At 35.3% G+C, this 20436-nt stretch overlaps 1 protein-coding gene and 1 pseudogene across 1 annotated transcript in view; one reads left to right on the top strand and one right to left on the bottom strand.

Moving 5' to 3' along the window:
• The first annotated feature begins 1163 nt into the window (after positions 1-1163).
• The window catches only part of LOC149785812 (adenosylhomocysteinase A-like), a 42144-nt gene continuing 22871 nt past the window's right edge, over positions 1164-20436 (top strand). The window contains exons 1-2 of the mRNA XM_089979753.1: positions 1164-1288; positions 18329-18519. Coding sequence (XP_089835879.1) covers positions 1261-1288; positions 18329-18519 — 219 coding nt within the window. The 5' untranslated portion in view covers positions 1164-1260. The remainder of the gene's footprint in view (positions 1289-18328; positions 18520-20436) is intronic.
• LOC149785813 (uncharacterized) lies at positions 5365-7841 on the bottom strand (annotated as a pseudogene).

The raw sequence follows: 20436 nt of genomic DNA, 5'->3' as shown, positions 1-20436 counted from the left end.
CCCTCGCTTAAAATGTCTATGTTTCTGCACCCAGCTGCGCACAAGTTATTGAGGAAGAAACGTGAATTTTCTTGTTAAAAACATGTAAATGTATTAAGCAAAACAAAAAAAAAAATCATGTTCAGTACATGTCTCACGTTTATAATGTTAACAACATTAAATTAAATAATGTTGATTGTTGTACATTTTATTGGGTTTTGATAAATTTACTATTATTTCAGTTAGACTTATTTACTTATATGTTTGTCAATGTTTGTTTTGTTATTTTTTTATCCCCTCGGCAGCATTATTATAGGCTTGATGATTGTATGAAAGTGATTGCAAAACGATGATTTTGTATTCTATAAAAATAGCTATATAGTTCCATCTCATTAATGAGTATCTGATAAGAAAGATTTAATAGTCGTATAATTAAGGTAGGTACTAGGTATTATATTAAAATCGTCCTCTTAGATCAACACGAACAATACTGGCTATCTATTTTAAACAAATCGTCAAAAGGACACAATGTTAAATTTAAAAAGAAACAGGTGTTCAAGTCGAAAAAATATTGAATAAAAATAAAGCATTGCACTTAAGTATGTTGAAATTTTGTACGCCAATCTATAGATTCACGTTGAAAATGATTGATATGATAAAATTTCATATGAAGAAACAAAATGAACTAAATGTCATAATTACGTTCTGAACGACGAATTCCATTATCTTCATAATAAATTTATAGAGCATAAGAAAACATTATTGGAAAGGAAACATACTCTTGTCATATGTATAGGCACATGAATGAAATACAAAGTTCAGTTATAAGAGAAACCATAGTGATGTAATAAAAACGGAAGAGAGTAAGAGACAGAACAACGAGAGAGAGAGAGACAGACAGACAAAGTGAAAAAGACAGACAGACAGAGATGTTCACATCAATAAACGTATTTAGAATAATTATTTTAAAAGTGTTTTATTTCAAAATTTCTGAATTAAAAACATAAAGCCTCCAGGAAACAGAGACAAAATACAAGTTTCTTTAATTTTCATTTTAAACTATTTTCGCCGCTGCTATTCTTTCTGTACAAAAATGCTACACTGATTTTTCCAAAAACAGTTTCCCTACAGTACTCCTGATACCGCCATTGCCCATGGATCTATTAATAACTTGTCCACGTGACTGAGTTTCAGCTATATCAGGCACGAGGACAGTTCGCTCTGTCTCTCTTAGCTTTTTTCTATGGTGTGTGGGTCACGTCCGTAGAACAGCTGATCAGAATGGCCCAGAAGCCTGCTTACAAAGTTGGTAAGGGTTATCATATTTTTTCTCAAATGACATGAAGTAATTTAGTTAGTATGCTTTCTGAAACGTTAATGTATATTATGTTCGTTCATTGCCATTTTTTTATAGAGTGCTTTTTTTCTTCTTTTTTTTCTCCCCCCCCCCCCCCGTTTTACCGGCTAAGGGAGAGAACTCATTGTTGATCAAATTACTTCTCAACTTAACCTTTTCAGAAATTATCAGCGAACTTAACGTTCCCTATAAAATAAAGATCCATATTTTTTCTGTATTCAGTAATTAGTACATACAGATAACACATGCTTTAAGCATAGCTGTCAACCCTCACGAATTTGGTGTGAATTTCACGACTTTTTCAGCGATTCACGGATTCACGCCGTAAGACAAAAATTCACGAATTTTCCTATCCTCAATTATTTTAAATCTTTAATAAAATAACCGATTTCCCATTAAGCGCTAGTCGTGATATTCGCAGTTGCCGAAACGGTCCGGTACCGCTGGTCACGATATTAGTAGATCTACAGCTGATTAGTACAGTTGGCCCGGGCGCAAGCATTTTAGCCTATTTTAATCTATATATATATATATATATAAGAGCAGTTTTACAAGTGCTTTTGAGAGAAACTGGGGCCTAACCGGAAATTTGATCCGCGCATGCGTCAAAACACTGATTCGAGTTACCGTTCAGCATCGCATGTAAGATTTTGAAAACGTCTTCACCACCAAGGAAAAAGAAATGTATTACTGAAAAAGTGAAGTTTAATTTGGAATATATCAAAAATTGGCCGTGCATTCTGCCATTAAACATTGATATTTATTCATGCTTTTTGCACTCGGTGTGCCATCGCAGAGACGATGTAAGGAAGAATGTCGGTTGCAAAAAACACGTAGAAGTTGGGAAAATTAAGAATTCGCAGATTTCAGCTCTGGAATATTTTAAACCATTGGCGGAAGACCCGCAGGCTACCAACGCTTAAGCATTATTTGTGAGTTTTCTTGTGTCGAACACAATCTACCTTTATCAGCTGGAGACCATGCTAAACATTTGTTCTGACATGTTCCCGGACTCGAAAATCGCTTCCAAATTTTCATGTGGAAGAACCAAAAATGCTGCAGCTCCTGTGCATTCCTCACAGCAACAGTGACAGCGAAAGAGTATTTTCTTTAGTGAGGAAATATGACAGACTTTATGGTCTCCTTAGCTGCAGAAAATTTGCCAGCAATTTTAGTCCCCAAGATCAACCTGCAGGCAAGAAGTCAGAACTGTTTTTAGTGTTTAGAAAACAAATTTACGATCAAGCAGTTGAGGAAGTTCAAGTCTGCCATAGTATCATGTCTTGATAAATAAATATTTCTGCATATATGTAGTGTTTTATTTTTATTTTGCGAACTTGATATAGGGTAGTAATGACGGTCGGAGTAGTCAGAGTGGATGGAGTTATTGTCATGGTATTTTTCACGAATTCATGTCCAAATTCACGACTTTTTATCCCTATTTTCACTAATGTGAGCCTGGAAGGTTGGCAGCTATGTTTAAGGTCCTGTTTTACAGGAAGAGTCGAACGTTATCTTTTGAATTGTTCAGTAGTAGGGACGGCAATGGTTTTTTAACAGTTTGTTATAAGCAGCTTGAAAACAGATGTTATGGTAATAGCATCTTTGAGATGAATAATAAAGTTTATTTGAAAAGAATATATGTAAAATTGATTATGTCGCTTTTTATACCGGTACCCTCCGACATTTTTACGTACTCAAATTACAGAAAAACGTCAGAAGGACACTATTTTTAAAAAAATTTTTGTATACATTATAAATTTAAACTAGTCGTCTTACTGATAGGTTTAAACTATGAACTGATGAGTATAGCCCATTTAAATGTTGTTTTCCAGTTCCTATAGATCATATCAGTGTGGTGTTTTTACGTACAAAATGACGTACATATAATTTTTGAAGTGCAAAAAGGAAAAGATAACTCGCTTCTTACAATATGAGTAAAAGACTAAAAAATATACAATTGCTTTCATTGCAAACTACTAAAAATAAGTGTAAAAAGCATTTATTCATCCTTACTTACAATTATAATAATAATTCACTCTTTAAACCTAAGAGCAAAACTTGAATTGTTGTATTCCAAAAGAAAGAAGTCTCAACACAATGCAAAAATATGAACTAAATGACTGCACTTTTACAATTTAATAAATTGTTGCATTTTACTTGGAAAATATAGTGACAATATAAATTATCAACTTCTAAATATCTAAATTGAATGTTTCTTATCTACTGCATGAAGTGAATCTTCCTAAAGCTGAATAAAACCTAGTTTGCCATATAATATTAAGCACAGCTAGGAATTATGTCAAGGACTTGTCTTAAAACCATAATAACAAAATTCATAAAACTTTTAAACAATAAACGTTTATAAAAGTAATTCCACTTCACTGATAACTTGGCCATTCTGTGGTGAAAGAACAAGCATAACTGTAACAGGAACAGTAATAGCTGTAATTACACTACGCCTCTGGAACAATTTCCAGATTACCGTTTCTGTAATCCTCTTTGAGAGTGTAAGTGTAGATGGCATTTGGGGAACTTTTATCCTGCAAATCACAATCATATACAATGTTGTAAAATTCAGGAAATCCCGCTACTACACTCGATACACGCCCAGGCCACTTGCCCTTATTGAAGGTATGAATAACCTTCTTTCCAACAAGTAATGGAATTTCACGTACAGGCGATTCCTCACTTGGGCCATCTGCGGCATCTTTAATTAACTGAATTAGGTTATTTTTCAGTTTTTCTACTGAGTATGCCTTACCCTTTTCGCTCATTTTGTACAGTTTATCTTTTAGTCTGTTTTAAGACTCTCTGCCTGAATCGTATTTGTGATGTTAGCGCCTTTTCTGTAATTTTTAGCTCTGCAAGGATGTTCTCAACATCATCTGGTCTTTGCCACAATCCATAATAAAGGATTGCATTTGTGTGCTTGGATTTTACTTGCAGTGCTCTTTTTTTGTTTCTTTTCTAGGGCAAGTTGTTTATTTTGCAAACTCTCTTCGTTTTGCCTCAATTTCTTTCAGCCTTTCTTTACATTTGGCTTGTATTTGTCTACCTTTTCTACATTCTGATAGCATTTCTTTTTCCGTTATTGGAAGTGACTCCAGCCATTCTGAAGTTTTACTGAATACAAACATAAGAAAGGCCTCGTTAGAGATAGTGGTGGCATTTGGTCTGTAACGGAGAAAGAAGTCAAGTATTCCAAAAATACACTCAGGAACTTTGTTATGTGGTATAACTGACTGGGTTTGTTCTCTGATTGCGTCTGTTGGCTGAAAGTAACTTCCACCAGGCAGCTGTTTTTTCATGGCCTTTCTGAGAACACTTCCAAGTCCTTTGAAAGCCATTTGTGCAAGAGCACATGCATTGTCATCAATGCCATCACAGGGCTGAACAAGTTTGGCATAAATTTCGTCTTTTTCAATTAGACTACTTTCAAATGGGTGGTCATTACCATTAATGAAATCTGTAGGTTCTTGACTAGCTCTGTCAAAGAAGGCTAGCAGTGCATGATAACTGTTATTCATGTCTAAAACATGAACATTACTTTCAATCAATCTCCATAAAGGGGCTGTTATTAGCAACCCCAGTCAAAATTACAAAGTCTTCATATTTGCATTTTAATGATTGATTCTTATAGAGCTAATTCAGACCTTTTCAAAACAGTTTTAGTTTCTGAAATATTTTGATTAGTTCAGAAGTTATGACTATTTGAATGTTGGCAAAAATTGGCTTTTCAGTGAATTTTTGCCTTCTTTAAATGCATGTTTATTCATTTAAGTCGCGGACCCAACACGTTTAATAAGATAAGTATTTACAGCATAACTTTTGATCTGAAAGAGATATCTCCATGAAACTTGTCAGACTTATTGCATTTTTCCTGTAGAATTCAAATATATACAGTAAATTAAACTATGTCCACTAGATTTCAATGCAGGGAAGAAAATAAGGGGTTAAAATATTTATTTTTCTTGTACCAGACAATTAAGATACTGTACAACATATTTCTTAACAAGTCATTTAATTCAGAAGAAAACATTGGCATACATTGTAAACAGTTCATCAAATTTTCTGTGATCTGAGAATGCCCACTGACGTCCAGAATTGAGACATTCTGGAATCAGTCCAGTCGCTATGACAAATTCAGGCTTAACTTCCTGAACATCGTCTCTGCTGGGCCATTTAAAAACTCCCGCTTTCCTACATGGTGCCATGAATTCAAGTATTAAATTATTATTGTTGCTTTTAATTTCATGAACACATCCAGGGTACCAAGCATCCTGGTATGCAACGATAACATAATCATTTTCCTTAAGCTGGTCTAGAACAGGCAACCGTTGACATACTGTATTGAGTTCATCTATTTCACTTTCATAAAGTTCATCATTGTCATTCGGATTTCGTTTTACCTTCTTTGGTGGCGGTTCATTCATTTGGTCCAATATTTCACTGTACACACGTTTCTGGTGTTCTTTATGTTTAAGACGCAAGTCTTTTCCACCATGGCGTGCACTTTTCCACAATGACTTTTTCTGTGGGAGTCATACTCTCATACCACTCTTTCATTCTTAGACGGTTTCTCTTGAGTAGTTGAATGGAGGAGTGGTGGTGCAAGGAGGCATTTGGTCTACGCTTCTGACTGCTATCAAGGTCTCCAAAGTGGTGTTCACAGCCAAGATTGGTCACTTGCGCGAACTGAGTCCTCATCATTGTCTTTGGATCAGCTGCTTCACTGTACTGCCCACCAGGCAAGAAATCAGATAGTTGCGTTTCAATAGTTACTACCATTGACTTACACATAGAAGTAATAACTTGATTCAGTAATTTTCTGTCAATCTTTATAGATTTTATCACTTCAGAGAAGCGTTGCTCAATTGCAATGTCATAAACCTCTCCCAACTAATGTTCATCACTTTCAATCAGTTTGGGTTTCTCCACACAATCTTTTAAATACTTCTGTAAGTTTTGAATGTATACATACAATTCTAAATATGGCACTTTCCCCGATGTAACGAGTTCCCAGTATGGGCCAGTCACTTTAACATACACAAACCCTAGGGCTAGCAACATAGTCACAATATGATCAGTTTAAATCTGCATCAACAGATAGAATTTTTTTTGTTTGGTGCATGTACAGTTTTGATGACTCTCTGGAAATCCAAGCGATGTACTAGAATCTCAGCTGCTGTTTGGAATAAACCATTAAACCTATTGTCGGAATAGTTCCCAACTGTCGACTTGATTCCTGGAATATTTGTATTTTTTAAATAAAACATGAACTGAAGTAAAAAAATAAAAGATTTAAAAACAGTTATACCAATTATTCCCAGGATGTCAATTTTCGATGTTGCATTTACCCACAAATTGCAATATATATAATAGTCACCATTCAAACGACTGAATTAGAAGAAAAAAAAGTTAAAATGCACTGCAACTCCAAGGTTTTGGTACATTTAAGCATAATATGGTCACAGTGGACTAACTTAAAATGAAAAATTCTCTCCAACTTCGATCCATAAACAATATACCTTTTTCAGTACAGTAGGCTTCCCATCGATCGCGCAGTCCAAGGTGGTCACCAGCTGGTCCAAAAGTGTCTGATGTCGTACGGACAACTCGCTCAATGATGGTACCCGCCTTGGACCAGAATTTAAAGATCGGCAGGCTGTCTCATCCTAATGGGCCATACTGGTCTACCAATGATTTTTCCAGTACTTTAATGTCATTACATATATATCTATGAAATCCCAACAAAACATGGGCCATACAATGTAAGTTTTTAACGGACTGTCAGCGTCATTCTCACAACTTTTTAACATTTCATCCCTCCACTCATTTAAAAGTTTGTCAGCCAGCTTCTCATTACTAGCACGATCACTCATTGTGAATGCAAGCTTAGCAAGGGAATTAACAATAAAATCCTCATTAGTTTGACTTCTGAATGATTTGCTTCTTATGTCGGCTATTTCAATGAGGTGATTTTTTGTAACGTCTGTAATGATTTTGGCGGTTTCTCTTGAAATGTGGGTAAATCCCAGACTGGCAATCTCACCGTTGTCTAGTGTCACCGCTGTGTCAATTATTTTCTGCTTGCACCTGGTAGTGCCATCCCGATTGAGACCCCAGCAATGTATGCCTTTGCAATGAAATGTCCTTCGTCTATGATTGTTTGCACTGTTGTGCTATTTGGCAACTCCTTTTTGTCAAACTTTTTTTCAAAAAGTATTTCTGATATAACTTCAATGACAGGTGTCACTTTCTCCATGGCAACTTCCAGACCTGCCAGCTGGAGTACACACAACCTTAGTTCATCACTGTAAGTTCCATCTGTATGTTTTGTTTTGATTCGACTTTCTTTCATTTCCTGTAAGTCTTCAATTTTATCCTGTAACTCACACACCATTAGGTCTTTTTCTGATAACTTATGAGTCAATGTAGCTAGTTTCAAATTTGTGTCTCTTTCTGTTGATGTCATAGTTTTCATTGTGTTATCATATTTCATTTTAGATACAGACTGTTTCAATAGAGACACTTTGCTTCTGAGCTTACTGTTTGATTTTTGAGCAGTTACTTTTTAGACTTTTCAGTGACGATTTTTTGGGTGAGCAGTTGATGCTGCTCCTAAAGTTCCTCATGGTCTCTTCTTAACAATTCCAGTTCCTCAATGTGTTTGTGACAGGCACCTTCCGCTTTGTGAAGCTTTGAGGTTGTTTTTTTGTTAAACCGCTGAAGTTCACGAAAATGAAGATTATTGATTTTTGATGAGCAATCTCTTTTGTTGACATTTTTTACATAATAGTGACCAATTCAAATATTAATTGAGTCTAATTTTTGTCTGTATTGAGCTTCCTGGTTTATTAATACACACAGTTTTCTTGTTTGTTTGTTGCACAAATACTTTTTCATGTTCCACTGTTTTGTGAAGTTGTTTTCTGTTTCATTTTCAGTTTGTATGCCAATATTTTTAGAGCTGCAAGTAATATCTGGCAACTGAACTTCATTGCTTTGACACGCTGTGTCAGACTCTCTCATTGCAGCATCTGTTTTGTCACATGATATGAATTTTTTATTGGCACTGATGTATTGAATTGCTTCCCTAGAAGTTCATCAATGTTTTTTACACCTGGCACCTTTTTTTTACTCACAAGTTTTTTCTTCTGGTCAAGTACACTATTGACTCTGTTGGAAAGAATAGATTGGTTAAGTGACTGAAACCCATCATTCAGTAATGTTAGGGTCTTGCAAAATTTAGCAAATGTTTGATTACTTTTTTTATAAAAGTTGAAAATTTCAATCACAATTCCATTTGACAATTTGTCTATTTTTATACAAGATTTGGAAGCTATTGTATCAGCACTTATTCCTGCTTCTTGGCAGTAAGGACCAGGAAAATCCATACTCATATTTCTACAAAGAAAATGAAAAAGAAGTTTTAGGTACAGTTACAAAAAGCAGCATATTTCATCATCTAACATTGCAGAGCAGTACTTTAATATTGTAAGAAACGTTGATCGGTATTCGCGTTTTCGTATTCTATTCGTACCATAAATCTTTGTTATTGGTTGAATTTCGTTTATTATTAACATGTTTAAACATCATTTGCGTACAATAATTTGGCATTAATTTGTATTTAGAAGCAAGTTTTGAAGAAAAGTAAACTAAAATAAAGCTGAGAAATCTACATGTCAACACGAGGACGATCATTTATGATAAAATTTACTCTATACTTCACAAAATATTTAATAAATAAATAAATATACAAAAGAATTACTTACCGATAAAAAAACATTCGAACAGTATAAATAAATCACAGCATTCGTCTTGTGATCGCCAATTTTTCACATCGATGTTATGTTTATCTCGAAACAAATATGGCGACTTTGCCCGCGTGCCTTATGGAGGTCAACTTTGTGAAATGCGTACTTTCAAAATTAAATGCAGGTACTTGAATATTTGTTCTAAAAAACAAATTTGGTATCCAAAGAAAGATTAGAATGTGTATTTTGTAACGATATACTGAAAATTTTAATAAAACGTTCGTAAGCTGAAAAAAGTTAGATATACTTTAGGGACTATTTTCTCAGCACAGGGTCATCATATGCAAATTTTCAAATCACCGTCGGAAACGTCATTCATTCCCCATTCAAATGATGAACACCTCATTAATATTCATTAGGTTTTTGTGACCCGCATTTACAAATCAAACACTGGTGTCAACGCGCGCGCACAGGAAATAGCACTTCACTGAGAGCCGTCAATTTTGATAACTGATTGATAATTACTTGACGATATAGTTATACGATAAAAAGTACATATTAATGAAATTTATATGCTTTTGTAGATAATTTAAAGCCCTTTTAAATAAAGTTTATTTCATAAAAATGTTATTATCAATATTGATTTTAATGCAAATTTCGTGCACACAGTGCAAGAAAAAGTCTATTTTCGCTGAGTTTACCGATAAGGAATAGGCACTATATGGGGTTGCTACTGTTATTAACTTTGATATGAGCCCCAGAACCTTACAGCTGGCAATTATGTATGGCTTGTTCACAAGCGATAACTTCAGTTTTTGAAGTCTGTTACATGTTCCATGTACAGTTTCAAAAAACTGCTTGATCCTGTGATGGTGGTAAAAGGCTATTTGACCCATTAAAAATATAACATTAAATTTATTTCCTCGAAAACTAACAAACATGCTCTTCTCATTTTGAGACTGGCAAAATGTTCTAAATGCACTATAGCAACCACTTTTCTCATCCACACCACGAGCAAAGCATTTTCCACAGAAACGTAGAAAAGAGATTGTTTTAGCATCAGAGCTAAACAGTTCACCAGATGATGTCTCTTCCTCATCTAAAGTGTCTGATGAAGATGTATCCTGCTCCTCTATTTTATCAAACAGGGAGAGAATAGGAGAAAGGCATTCAGCAAAATTTACAAGTAAATGTAGTCCACAGAAAAATTTATTAACTTTAACTGTGGCTGTCTGTTCGCCCTCTGTCACGTCATTCCAATTACTTGAAAACGTAAGCAGGACATCTCTCCTATATTGCTCTAACATTTCTGTAAAAGCTAAATTTGTTTGGGCTCTGTCAGACATAAAATCTCTTATGTTGCATAGAATATTATTCCCAAGGGTTGTATTATTATTGGTTCTGTAAGATTCACACATATCAGAAATGTCATCTAATATGTTCCTAAAAATGTCCAGTGTAGTTCTGGCTGATTTGTCAGACATATCTCTCAGACCCAGAAAATACAAATTTTTGTTTTCATCACTTAACAAAAATGTTTGGTACGTCTGCCCAAATTTTCTTGTTTCATCACCGTACAAGCATGTATTTTGTGCCGTACCAAAAGTAGCTCCAAGCTGCTTTTGTCCAATAGCAAGTTTTTCAGCTATTATATTATCCACAGTTCTCCTCGATGGAACTTCATTAGGAGTTCTGTTAGCAAGCTTTAAAACTTCTGTTATTACTGGACCTACATTAGCTGGTGTAACATTTCGTTACAGGATCATATAGGTCAATTACAGCATTATCTTATAGAAGAGCTTGCAAATAATCTGTCCCCAGTTATATTTTGCAAGTCTTTCATCAGCTGACTATTCTCTTTACTTTCAATATCACTTGCATTTTTTGATGCTGTTAACTTTCATTTAACATTTTCACGTTCTCTTGCTCATGTTGTAACTGAATAGTTAATCTGATGTTGCTGAGCCTTAAATTTTCATTGTCAGTTTTCAACATTGAAAGCTTTTGCTTCTGGCGAATTGTTTTTTGCAATGCTGTTGTTTGCAACAGAAGCTCTCTTAATGGCATATCATGATAGCGTTCTCCTCAGTAGAGTGTTTTCATAACGAGCATCTCGTTTCTCTTTAGCAACGAAATTGAATTTCTGAAGCATTTTTTCTTTATCATTAACTTTTTCATTCGAGAGGATAGTTGCAGGGTCTTTGATTTGAATTTCTTTGAGTTTTTAATTCTTGAGAATGAGATCTTTTAAGACTTAAAATCTCATGCTGATGTTTTTCTATAGTCTCAAATTTCAACAGTTTTTTGTTCCTTCAATGACTGTTTGTTGTTCTGACTGTTGTTTGAACTGTGACAATTCAGTTGCTAAACTTATACATGCTTGCTTGCAAGATGAAAGTTCCTCTTCATAAAGTTTTCCACTTGGAACTTTAGGTGCTGTCACAGTGTTAACTGGTACTGAAAATGCTTCATTTTCAAATTCATTCTTTGCCAACCATCGTTTCCCTTTAAGTTTATTCTTGTATCGATACAGCTTTGCAGTTAGAGCTTGTTTATTAATAGATGATGGATCAAGGTTAGCTATTTCTGCAAATTTGTTTATTAAATAATGTTCATCAGTTGTCTCTGATGTACTTTTATGAAAGATGTCAATAGCTGTCCGAACATTTAAAGTTCTAATGTCTTTATTGGACTCCATCATCAAGGATATACATACACCAGCATGCAAAACACACAAAAAATAAAAGAAACTCCGTACAAGATTTGTTAAATGTCTGATAAGTAATAACTATGAAACACAATTTTGCTTACTACCAAGATAATTTATCCCGGATTAAAACTGAACAAGATAAATTAATACTACTAATTGGCACGAATTGACGTGTGAGTGACCTTCTTATATATTTATAGCAGGCCAAATAAAACAGTTCAACAGAAGATAAACAAAAAACAAATTGTTCTAAATCAATTCTTTATTCATTTTGATAAAATAACTATCATGTTTTGTGTACAGTGATTTTCAGCTTCTAATATTTGCATCTTCACATCGATCCATATACATGGTGAAATGAAAACGATGCTGAACAATTACATCGAACAGGGTCATACAAAAATGAATAATTCCACTTCATTACGTGGATGATTGCAGCAGTTTTGTCTCTATTCAGTACAAAAAATGAAAATTATTTATTAATATCTTGAATAGAACTGCGTAATCGGCCCATAAATTTTCATTAATATTTCTTCTCTTCTACGGTCATTTGTATTATCCGCACTGCGCGCTTTTTAGGAAAAAAGTGTCATTACGCATGCTTCAGAGACTTTAGAAAATATTCGGCACCTTTCGGAATCATTAAAATATATAGCCGTTAGTAAAATTGCTGTAGAGTGTACCCACCCATTTGGATTTTCACACATTTCCATACCGAAAAGTTCCGTACATATTTTGGTATGTCTGCTTTGGTTACCTCCCCTACCCTTTGCTGTCCTTATCAGTAGTCCTACAACGTAAAACGTATCACCCGATATTTTTGTTCTGGGGGATGAGAATTTGGATTTATTAAAGAAAAATACAGCCATTCAGTCTGTTTGTATTGCTTGACACAGTCATGCAATTTCTCGATAAAGAGCGCAACAACTTGGGATTCTGAATTGTTACGTTATTGCAAGTTGTAACCCAACAGCACCAATAAAACGAGGTGAGTCGGAACTTGGCACTAATTAGTACTAATATTAGTACCCTTACTTCTACCTCGTGGACAGGGTACTAACATGAGCATATACGTGTCAATGGAGCAAGCCGGGTGTGACTAACACCCGGCGCTCTTTTAGCCCAATAATAACAATTTGAACATATTCCTTGAATATAATCCAATAAATTGAGTAGTCCTCTTATTTAATACCGGAAATATGGAAATATTCATTGAATGTCATAGCAAGAAATTTTCAGGTAGTGCTTGGGATTTTTTTTATAGACTTTTTTATTGACCTAAGAAAGGTCAGCATGTGTGACCAAACTGATGTACAACTGAGAACAGGTTATCTACTCCTATAAGCCTAATGAAATTTTAAATTTGAATAAATGAAAATAGTTTTCTTTAAACATTTTTAATACACTTAAATACCATATATACATGATAGAGTTGTCACTGACATGTATCACCTCCAACTCCCTCCTCCCCCCTAGTACACATATATGTGCATACAGCACATAGAAAAGTTTCTTTAAAATCTCTTGGACACTAGAATATAGTATTGTTGATTTTAGTGCTTGGTGGATTTCAAGGCAATAGAGGTGTCATAAAGAGTTTTTCTTTTGGACTGGAAGGTGCTATTTGCTTTCTTTATGAACTGTTGACATTTTTCTTGACATCGAAAATGATCATTCTGCATCAATCCCAAACCAGGGTGTTCTTATTGTCTTGATTAATGTCATATTCTTCAGAATGACTTGTGTTAACATGGTATTTGTGTATAAACTACTGTTTGACAAAGCCAAATTCCAGACATAGTTCTAAATTTTAGTTGTACTGGTAGTGGGATCAGTCTTCCTGAATCAAAACCGCATATCTACATTTTGCCATAAAAGAATTCACATCCCCAAGTCAGGGATCGTCCTTGGCTTCGCCATGTCGCAAATTGCGATTTTTTTTTTCCTTATTGGCGACAAAAATATCCCATCTGGCGATTTTTTTGGCAACATACTTTTTGGTTATTTAATTTGTACATTCATGGATTTGGACTGGATAAATTAAAAGGGCGAATGAAAGGAAGCCACAAACTTACTAAGCAATGCATTGGAATCAATCTGTTACACAAACGATCCTTTGTTCGTATTGACAACCCCATCTTTACAGTGCATTGTTACATCATAATCTGCTTATGCTGACATCTGGGCCGAGTACTGTATGCTGTGATACAGTCAATCATGCTACCGAACTATACCTACAACTGACCAACTTCTGAAGACGCGAATAGAACAGATACAATTAATTGAATGGCTAATCCTTCTGTTTTTATTTTTTACATATACCAATACAATAGTTTTGCTGAACCTTCATAGAAAACTGATACCTTTGAAGTAACAACTATGTATAAATACAAAGCAAATGGAAAAAATCTCAATCACGATTATATCTGTCGCCAGTACAGCATTTTACTCATTGATCTTTTCATTTTGCCGTGTTACGGCTGCAGAGACTTACACTCCGCAACAAGAAATAGCAAAAGAAAAAACCAGTTTTGCATAATTAATAATAATTATTTATTTTTCAAAATACAGGAGTGAAAGAATCCCTAAATTGGGTGTGAATTTATTATTATATATATGGTCCAATATTGCCAGGTGTTGACTCGTGTAAGTATCATTCGTGGGAATGGAGATCCTATTTTGCTTGTCGAGAAAATTTATACAGCATTCAGTGATCATTCTTGGGATTTAGGAAGCAATTCACTACAAGCTTTGTGAAGCTAGCCATAAAGGGGGCGGGGCTGCTGAGAGACTACTGGTGTCACCTGTCAGCACTGTAGACTGTGAACATGGATTCAGTAAGATGAACCTCATAAAAACTGACATCAGAAATAAAATTGGCGTCTCATCTCTTAAGAATTTAATGTGAATTAGCATGTACAGATGTGAAAAATTAGACTTTGAAACTGCGTTCAACAAGTGGGCAGCCCTAAAATCGCGACGGATCTTCATGTAACACTTTGTAACATTTTGTTAATGCTTGTTGTAATTAAAGTATTAACTAACCCATCTTTTGTAATTTTCATTGCTTGTTGCATTAATAGACTAAATTAACACTTGGAAAAATGTACACTACTTGTTCTGGCGACCAAATATTGAGGTTGGCGATTTTTTTGGCGACAGCTTTTTAAAAGCCAGGACCATCCCTGCCAAGTTCATCATTTCAAGTACCAAAGTACATTTTGCATTTTATACATAATATAAACAAGTTCAGAGAAACTTTAATGCTGATCACGAACTTGCTAATCTTGAATAAAGATGCCTTGATGGGGCCGTACATATTTTAACATTCGCTATTGTACAGTTCTTTCATTTTTGAAGACTTGTATTGCTTTTTATGCAGTTTTCTTTACTCTGCTTGTATACCGTGTTCTACTTTCTTTTGTTTATTTTGTCTACTTGTGCACTACTAAAAAAAAAAGATGCTAAAAGGTCCAAACATGCCTTCAGATAAAAAGATATTCACTGACAATAGAAATGTCATGTTGTAATCGGTAGTCAGTGGTCCATATTGTTTGATGCAACCCTAAATTAGCCAAAACATGACCTAATGACCTTCGGGCTTATGATAAGATGTTTTTTGGGGACTCGTGACCCACAGCCTGAGGTTGTGAACAGATGATCTTGTACCCTTGTGGAATTTCTTAATGAAAACTGCACTTGGACTGCCATTGACTGCAAGTGGTCAGTCATCTATCACAGGGGCTAAAGCAGGCAAAACTTTACGAAGCTTCTACCAGGTACCCATAGATCTAAACAATTGGTTACCAGGGTACCTGATCAAAGTGACATTATCCTATAAATATCACTACCTAAAGTCATCTGGTACAAAGTCCAAGAATTCATCTTGTCAAGTTCTGAAATCCTTCAATGTCATCTAGTCAATGGTCATAATCTAAACTAGGCCTCACTGTCATATGTGGATGCTTATTTAGAGAATAAGCTTCTTGGGTCTGAGTGCACCTCCACTCCCCAACCCTTTCTGAATTTGAGGACTGGGAAGCACAATTCCAGGGCCAGCACAGTAATACCCCCAAATGGCGTCAAAATGAGCCCAAATATGGAGACTGCTTGCATTTCCCCTTTGGTTGTGGGCTAGGTTGAGGAAAAGATTAATTTCTCCAGTATCCCAGGTTTGAAACAGGAAGTTGATTATCATAGATTGCCACTTATTTATTGAACTTCCAGAAGATGAGATACACCATCCTCCAAAGTATCAACAAACCCATCTCACTGAGCATCACAGGTGGTGAAGACCTTGACATTCAGCATGGCTGTCGATGAAAGTGATTCTAAGGTTCTTTCTTACTTGGAAAAAGCTGTCAGAGGCAATTCCCAGATGTAACTTTGTATTTGGTGGTCTCATTCCCACTTTTGCCTCATCCTTTCTCATGTAGGCAAGGGTAGTGCAAAGTAGGGCATTTATAGGAACGTCTCCCCGCTACTGAAGTACATACCTCATTCTTCATGACATGTATGTGCTTGATTGGCCCTCTATTTAGAGGCCCAGTTTAACATCAAGGACCGTATGTGGGTCGTTTCTATAGTGAAGAAGGGTTTACATCTATGCTTTACAGAACTTCCTCCGATTTCGAGGACACCCATCTTCCATCAAGTAAACATTAAAGTGCACACCCCTGTTCAGTTAATGGAAGAAGTAAGGAGGGTCAAGAATATCCATTTGCTACTGGATATTTTTGCTCCCCAAAATGGACACAAACCAGGCTTGTTGTAGATCTTTGCCCCTAAACAAATTTCTTTTTAAAAGAAACTTTCAAGATGGAAACCAACGTCATTTCAGTTTTCCATCGATCTTCAGGATACTTCCACATCCAAATTTTTACTCTGCACAAAGCTTCAATTTTAAATATTTAATACTTGTCACTATTTGATGCACTCTTTCCACTCTGCACTGATGTCCTTCATTAGCCTGACATTCTGCAAAAGGATGCAGATGCACAATAGAGCACATAGGTTAGACTGTTCTAAGAAATTTCTAGAACATGGATCATTTATATTGCCAACATATATGTAGATGGACATGCACCAAAGAACTGTTGCACCTCATAAGTGCACTCGGGGCACATAGAACAAATTATTGTAGGAAGAATGCAATCCCACATTCCAGGTGCTTGCAGTTCTGGTTAGAGAAATTGACAAAGCTGCAATGCAAGTCTGAAATGGCAATAAGTGAATTAAATTTGGATAACCCTATTTAAAAATTTTAATTAGTAGGGCATTGTTTCTTTCATCAACAAGTTTTCTTGAGAAGGACGTTGTTAAATGTATGTCACAATTCATCAAACTTCAGTCAGTAATGAAGTTCTCCAATAAATAATTTGAATAATGTTAATTCTGGAAAATTAAAGGGCCTGAAGATCAGTGGTGTAAAGTCATGGACTATAAATTCTGTATGTGCTGTTTAATCCTTAAAACATCTGAACAGTCATAACGTCAAACTGATGCAAAGTCTAATGTTAAATAGTGGTAGACTAGTATTGTAACTGACAGCCAGAAATCGCAAATTTAGCACACAGTACATAGAGTACCAGTCTAAATTTCATCTGTCAATCAGATGTTTGTCTTTACTCTTCCTCATCTAAAGCCAAATGGATACCAAATGGGTTTTCAGAATTTTGCTTAGTTGTGAGATATCGTTGTTGGATCAGTGCTTGACTTAATGTCAAGTGAGGTAGATTTTTTTTTTTTTCTTAGTGGTTAATGTATGCTTCTGTGGATTAAGCTTGAGATGTAAAAGTTGGCTTTTAGAAAAGACTTCTTGTTGCATGTAACGGAAATTATTTTTCATGGGATATCAGTTTTCATGATTCCATGGTTGCTACGGAAACAACGATCCCAATCCTTGGATTACCATTGACATTGTCGGTTGCTGATTACCTTGTAATTTCACTTAAAATGATGAATACATCTGCTTTTTTATGTACCCCATAATATGGCCATCTGTCGGCCCGTGTTTTTAGATTTTGTTTCTCCACAATAGTCATGTACAGTTACTAAGCTTTGTGGTTGGTTTGGACCTAATTGACTAAAGGATCAAAAAGTCAGAGGCCACGGTCATCAACGGAAAGTAAAAATTGTTTCGTGATGATTTTCATTCTCTTTTATTTACAGAACTTTACCAGACTTTGCACATGGCTTGCAATTGGTTTTGGAGTCAAAAGGTCAAAGACACTCAGATTGAAATAAGAATAAAAAGGCTTGTGCACAATAATGTTACTTCTACATCACAGACCCTGGTCAGAATTTATGCATGTTCTTATAGTTGTACCTGTATTCAGGTTCACGTTTCATTAGATTCGCTCATAAATGATACTCAAGTGAATTCCCTCCCTATCCAACCAGCACATTAAAAAAAATGTACGTGATGCATTGTAATTAGAGGTAGCCAAATTTGTCTCAAATCAATGCAAATGGGTCAGACATAATGACTTACAAGTTTTTTGTATTAATATTTGTATTTAGCTGACATCAGCCTGGCTGAGTGGGGAAGGAAATGTATTGAAATTGCAGAGAATGAAATGCCGGGACTGATGAAGATGAGGAAATTGTATGCGGAAAGTAAACCCCTTGAGGGAGCTCGCATTGCTGGCTGTCTCCACATGACCACACAGACTGCTGTTTTGATTGAGACACTGATTACATTGGGAGCTAAGGTAAGATGTACCTATAATCTGAGAGTAAATTATCAAATTGTACCCAGTGCTGTCTACTTGCACCAGGGCTGTACAAAATTGGATAGCCTGATGCCCAAGACAATACACTCGACATGCACCAGGGCTGTACAAATTGGATAGCCTGTCGATAACACAGTGCACTCTGCATGCACCAGTGTGTACAAAGTGGATAGCCTGATGCCCAGGACTAGTTGAAATGGGTTTCAAAAAAGATCTCATATGTCTGGTTGGTCTTAATTAAAATGGTGAAAATATGCGATTCTGCTGAAAAAGTCCTATTAGCATGGGGTTTTCACCAGAAAAACCTTATGGTGTCTTGTTGCTCATAAGGGGGAATTCACCATTTATTATGTACTTTTGAGAGTGATGCATGTAAGGTGAAGTTGTTTGCATTTGAAATATGCACACTGGAGAGTATGTTGCAAACAACTTCACCTTAACATCACTCAATGACCAAGTGGAGCTAGCAGTTTATTTAAAGGTGCACATCTGGAGTAAGGCCAAGCTGTATAACATATTTACTGTATATGTTGGGACATCATAAATTAATTTTGAAAGTAACTTTTTTTGTGCACTGTATGTTCTGGGACACATCGTTTTTTCTTAGTCGTAAGTTGTGGGACACCTTTTAAATTATTTGAAAATTACATGTGAAATTTTATTTTAAAAAAGAAGAAACTGTTTAGTCCACTGCAGCATTATCTCATTAACACAACCAATCTCCTGCACACTTACGATCCACTCTTTCAGTGCATGAATATTTTTTTTATCTTTGTAGTACTGTGAAAAATTATTGTTAGAGGCAACACATCACCTGATGCAGAAACTGCAAGGACTAAAATCAGATTTTTCGAATCTGCACCAGTCGTGTCAATACTCGCTTATCATCAGTCTGTCCAGGAATGAGGTCAAAGTTCACTAGAATTTCATCCATGTTGATGGTCATATTGTCTGTGAATCATCTACTTCTCTTCTGGCCTTCATGAATTCATCAAATGATTTGGGTCATCTATGTCCAGACACGAAGTACTCTATTGTCTCACTTTAAAAATTGTTCCATTGTTTCAATTTATTTTCAAAATTCCCATGAATACCGGTGAAAAGGAACCAAAAGTTAGTTTCCATATCTCAGCTTTTTTTTTTTTGGTGGTATATTTTTTTAAAAATTGCACACTTGAAAGAATCAAAAGTCAGCTTCCTAGGTAGGCTTGCTTTATAATAAAAATAACCTTCGTCTTTCATGTCCTGTTGGTAAGTTCAAACAATGAGTTTACTGCTTGCTGTTGTGCTTGCCACCCGGGCTTCTGTGTGCTTGGCATCTGTAATTAATACAAATGAGCCTTGATGTTTGCGGGTAAATAATGTACACAGCAATAACTTGCTTTAATGATACTTTTGTAACCCATGCTAGCAAAAAGATTATCACTTGCACTCAAGTGAATGTGTTTTCAAATAATGATTTTTATTTGCGAGATATTGTCATATAGTTGACCTGGATATAATTCAGTCTTGGTTATTTGCACTTAACACCATGTCATGAGTGAATGGCAGTTGTCTTCACGATATCGGTTGATTATTTCCTCATTTGCGAAATCATCTACTTCTCTTCTGGCATTCACAAATTCATCAAATTTTTATTTTTTCCAAATTTGCTGTGTGACGCTGTGTCATCAGTGTCATGAAGCACTATATTTGTGTCACTTTAAAATTTGTTCCATTGTTTCAGTTTTTTTTCCCTCACAATTCCTGTGAATACCGGTATAAAGGAACCAAAATTAGCTTCATTTCTTTGCCATCTTTATATATTCCAACAACAAAAAATGGGCACACTTAAAAGAATCAAAGGTCAGCTTGCTTTGTAATAAAATAACCTTTGTATTAATATCCTTGAAAAAC

Source organism: Sinohyriopsis cumingii, chromosome 13 (genome assembly GCF_028554795.1).
Source record: "Sinohyriopsis cumingii isolate HCF-2022 chromosome 13, ASM2855479v2, whole genome shotgun sequence".
NCBI classification, from domain to species: Eukaryota; Metazoa; Mollusca; class Bivalvia; order Unionida; family Unionidae; genus Sinohyriopsis; species Sinohyriopsis cumingii.
Note: the sequence above shows the minus strand (reverse complement) of the source record. Positions and strands in the feature narration are given on the sequence as shown.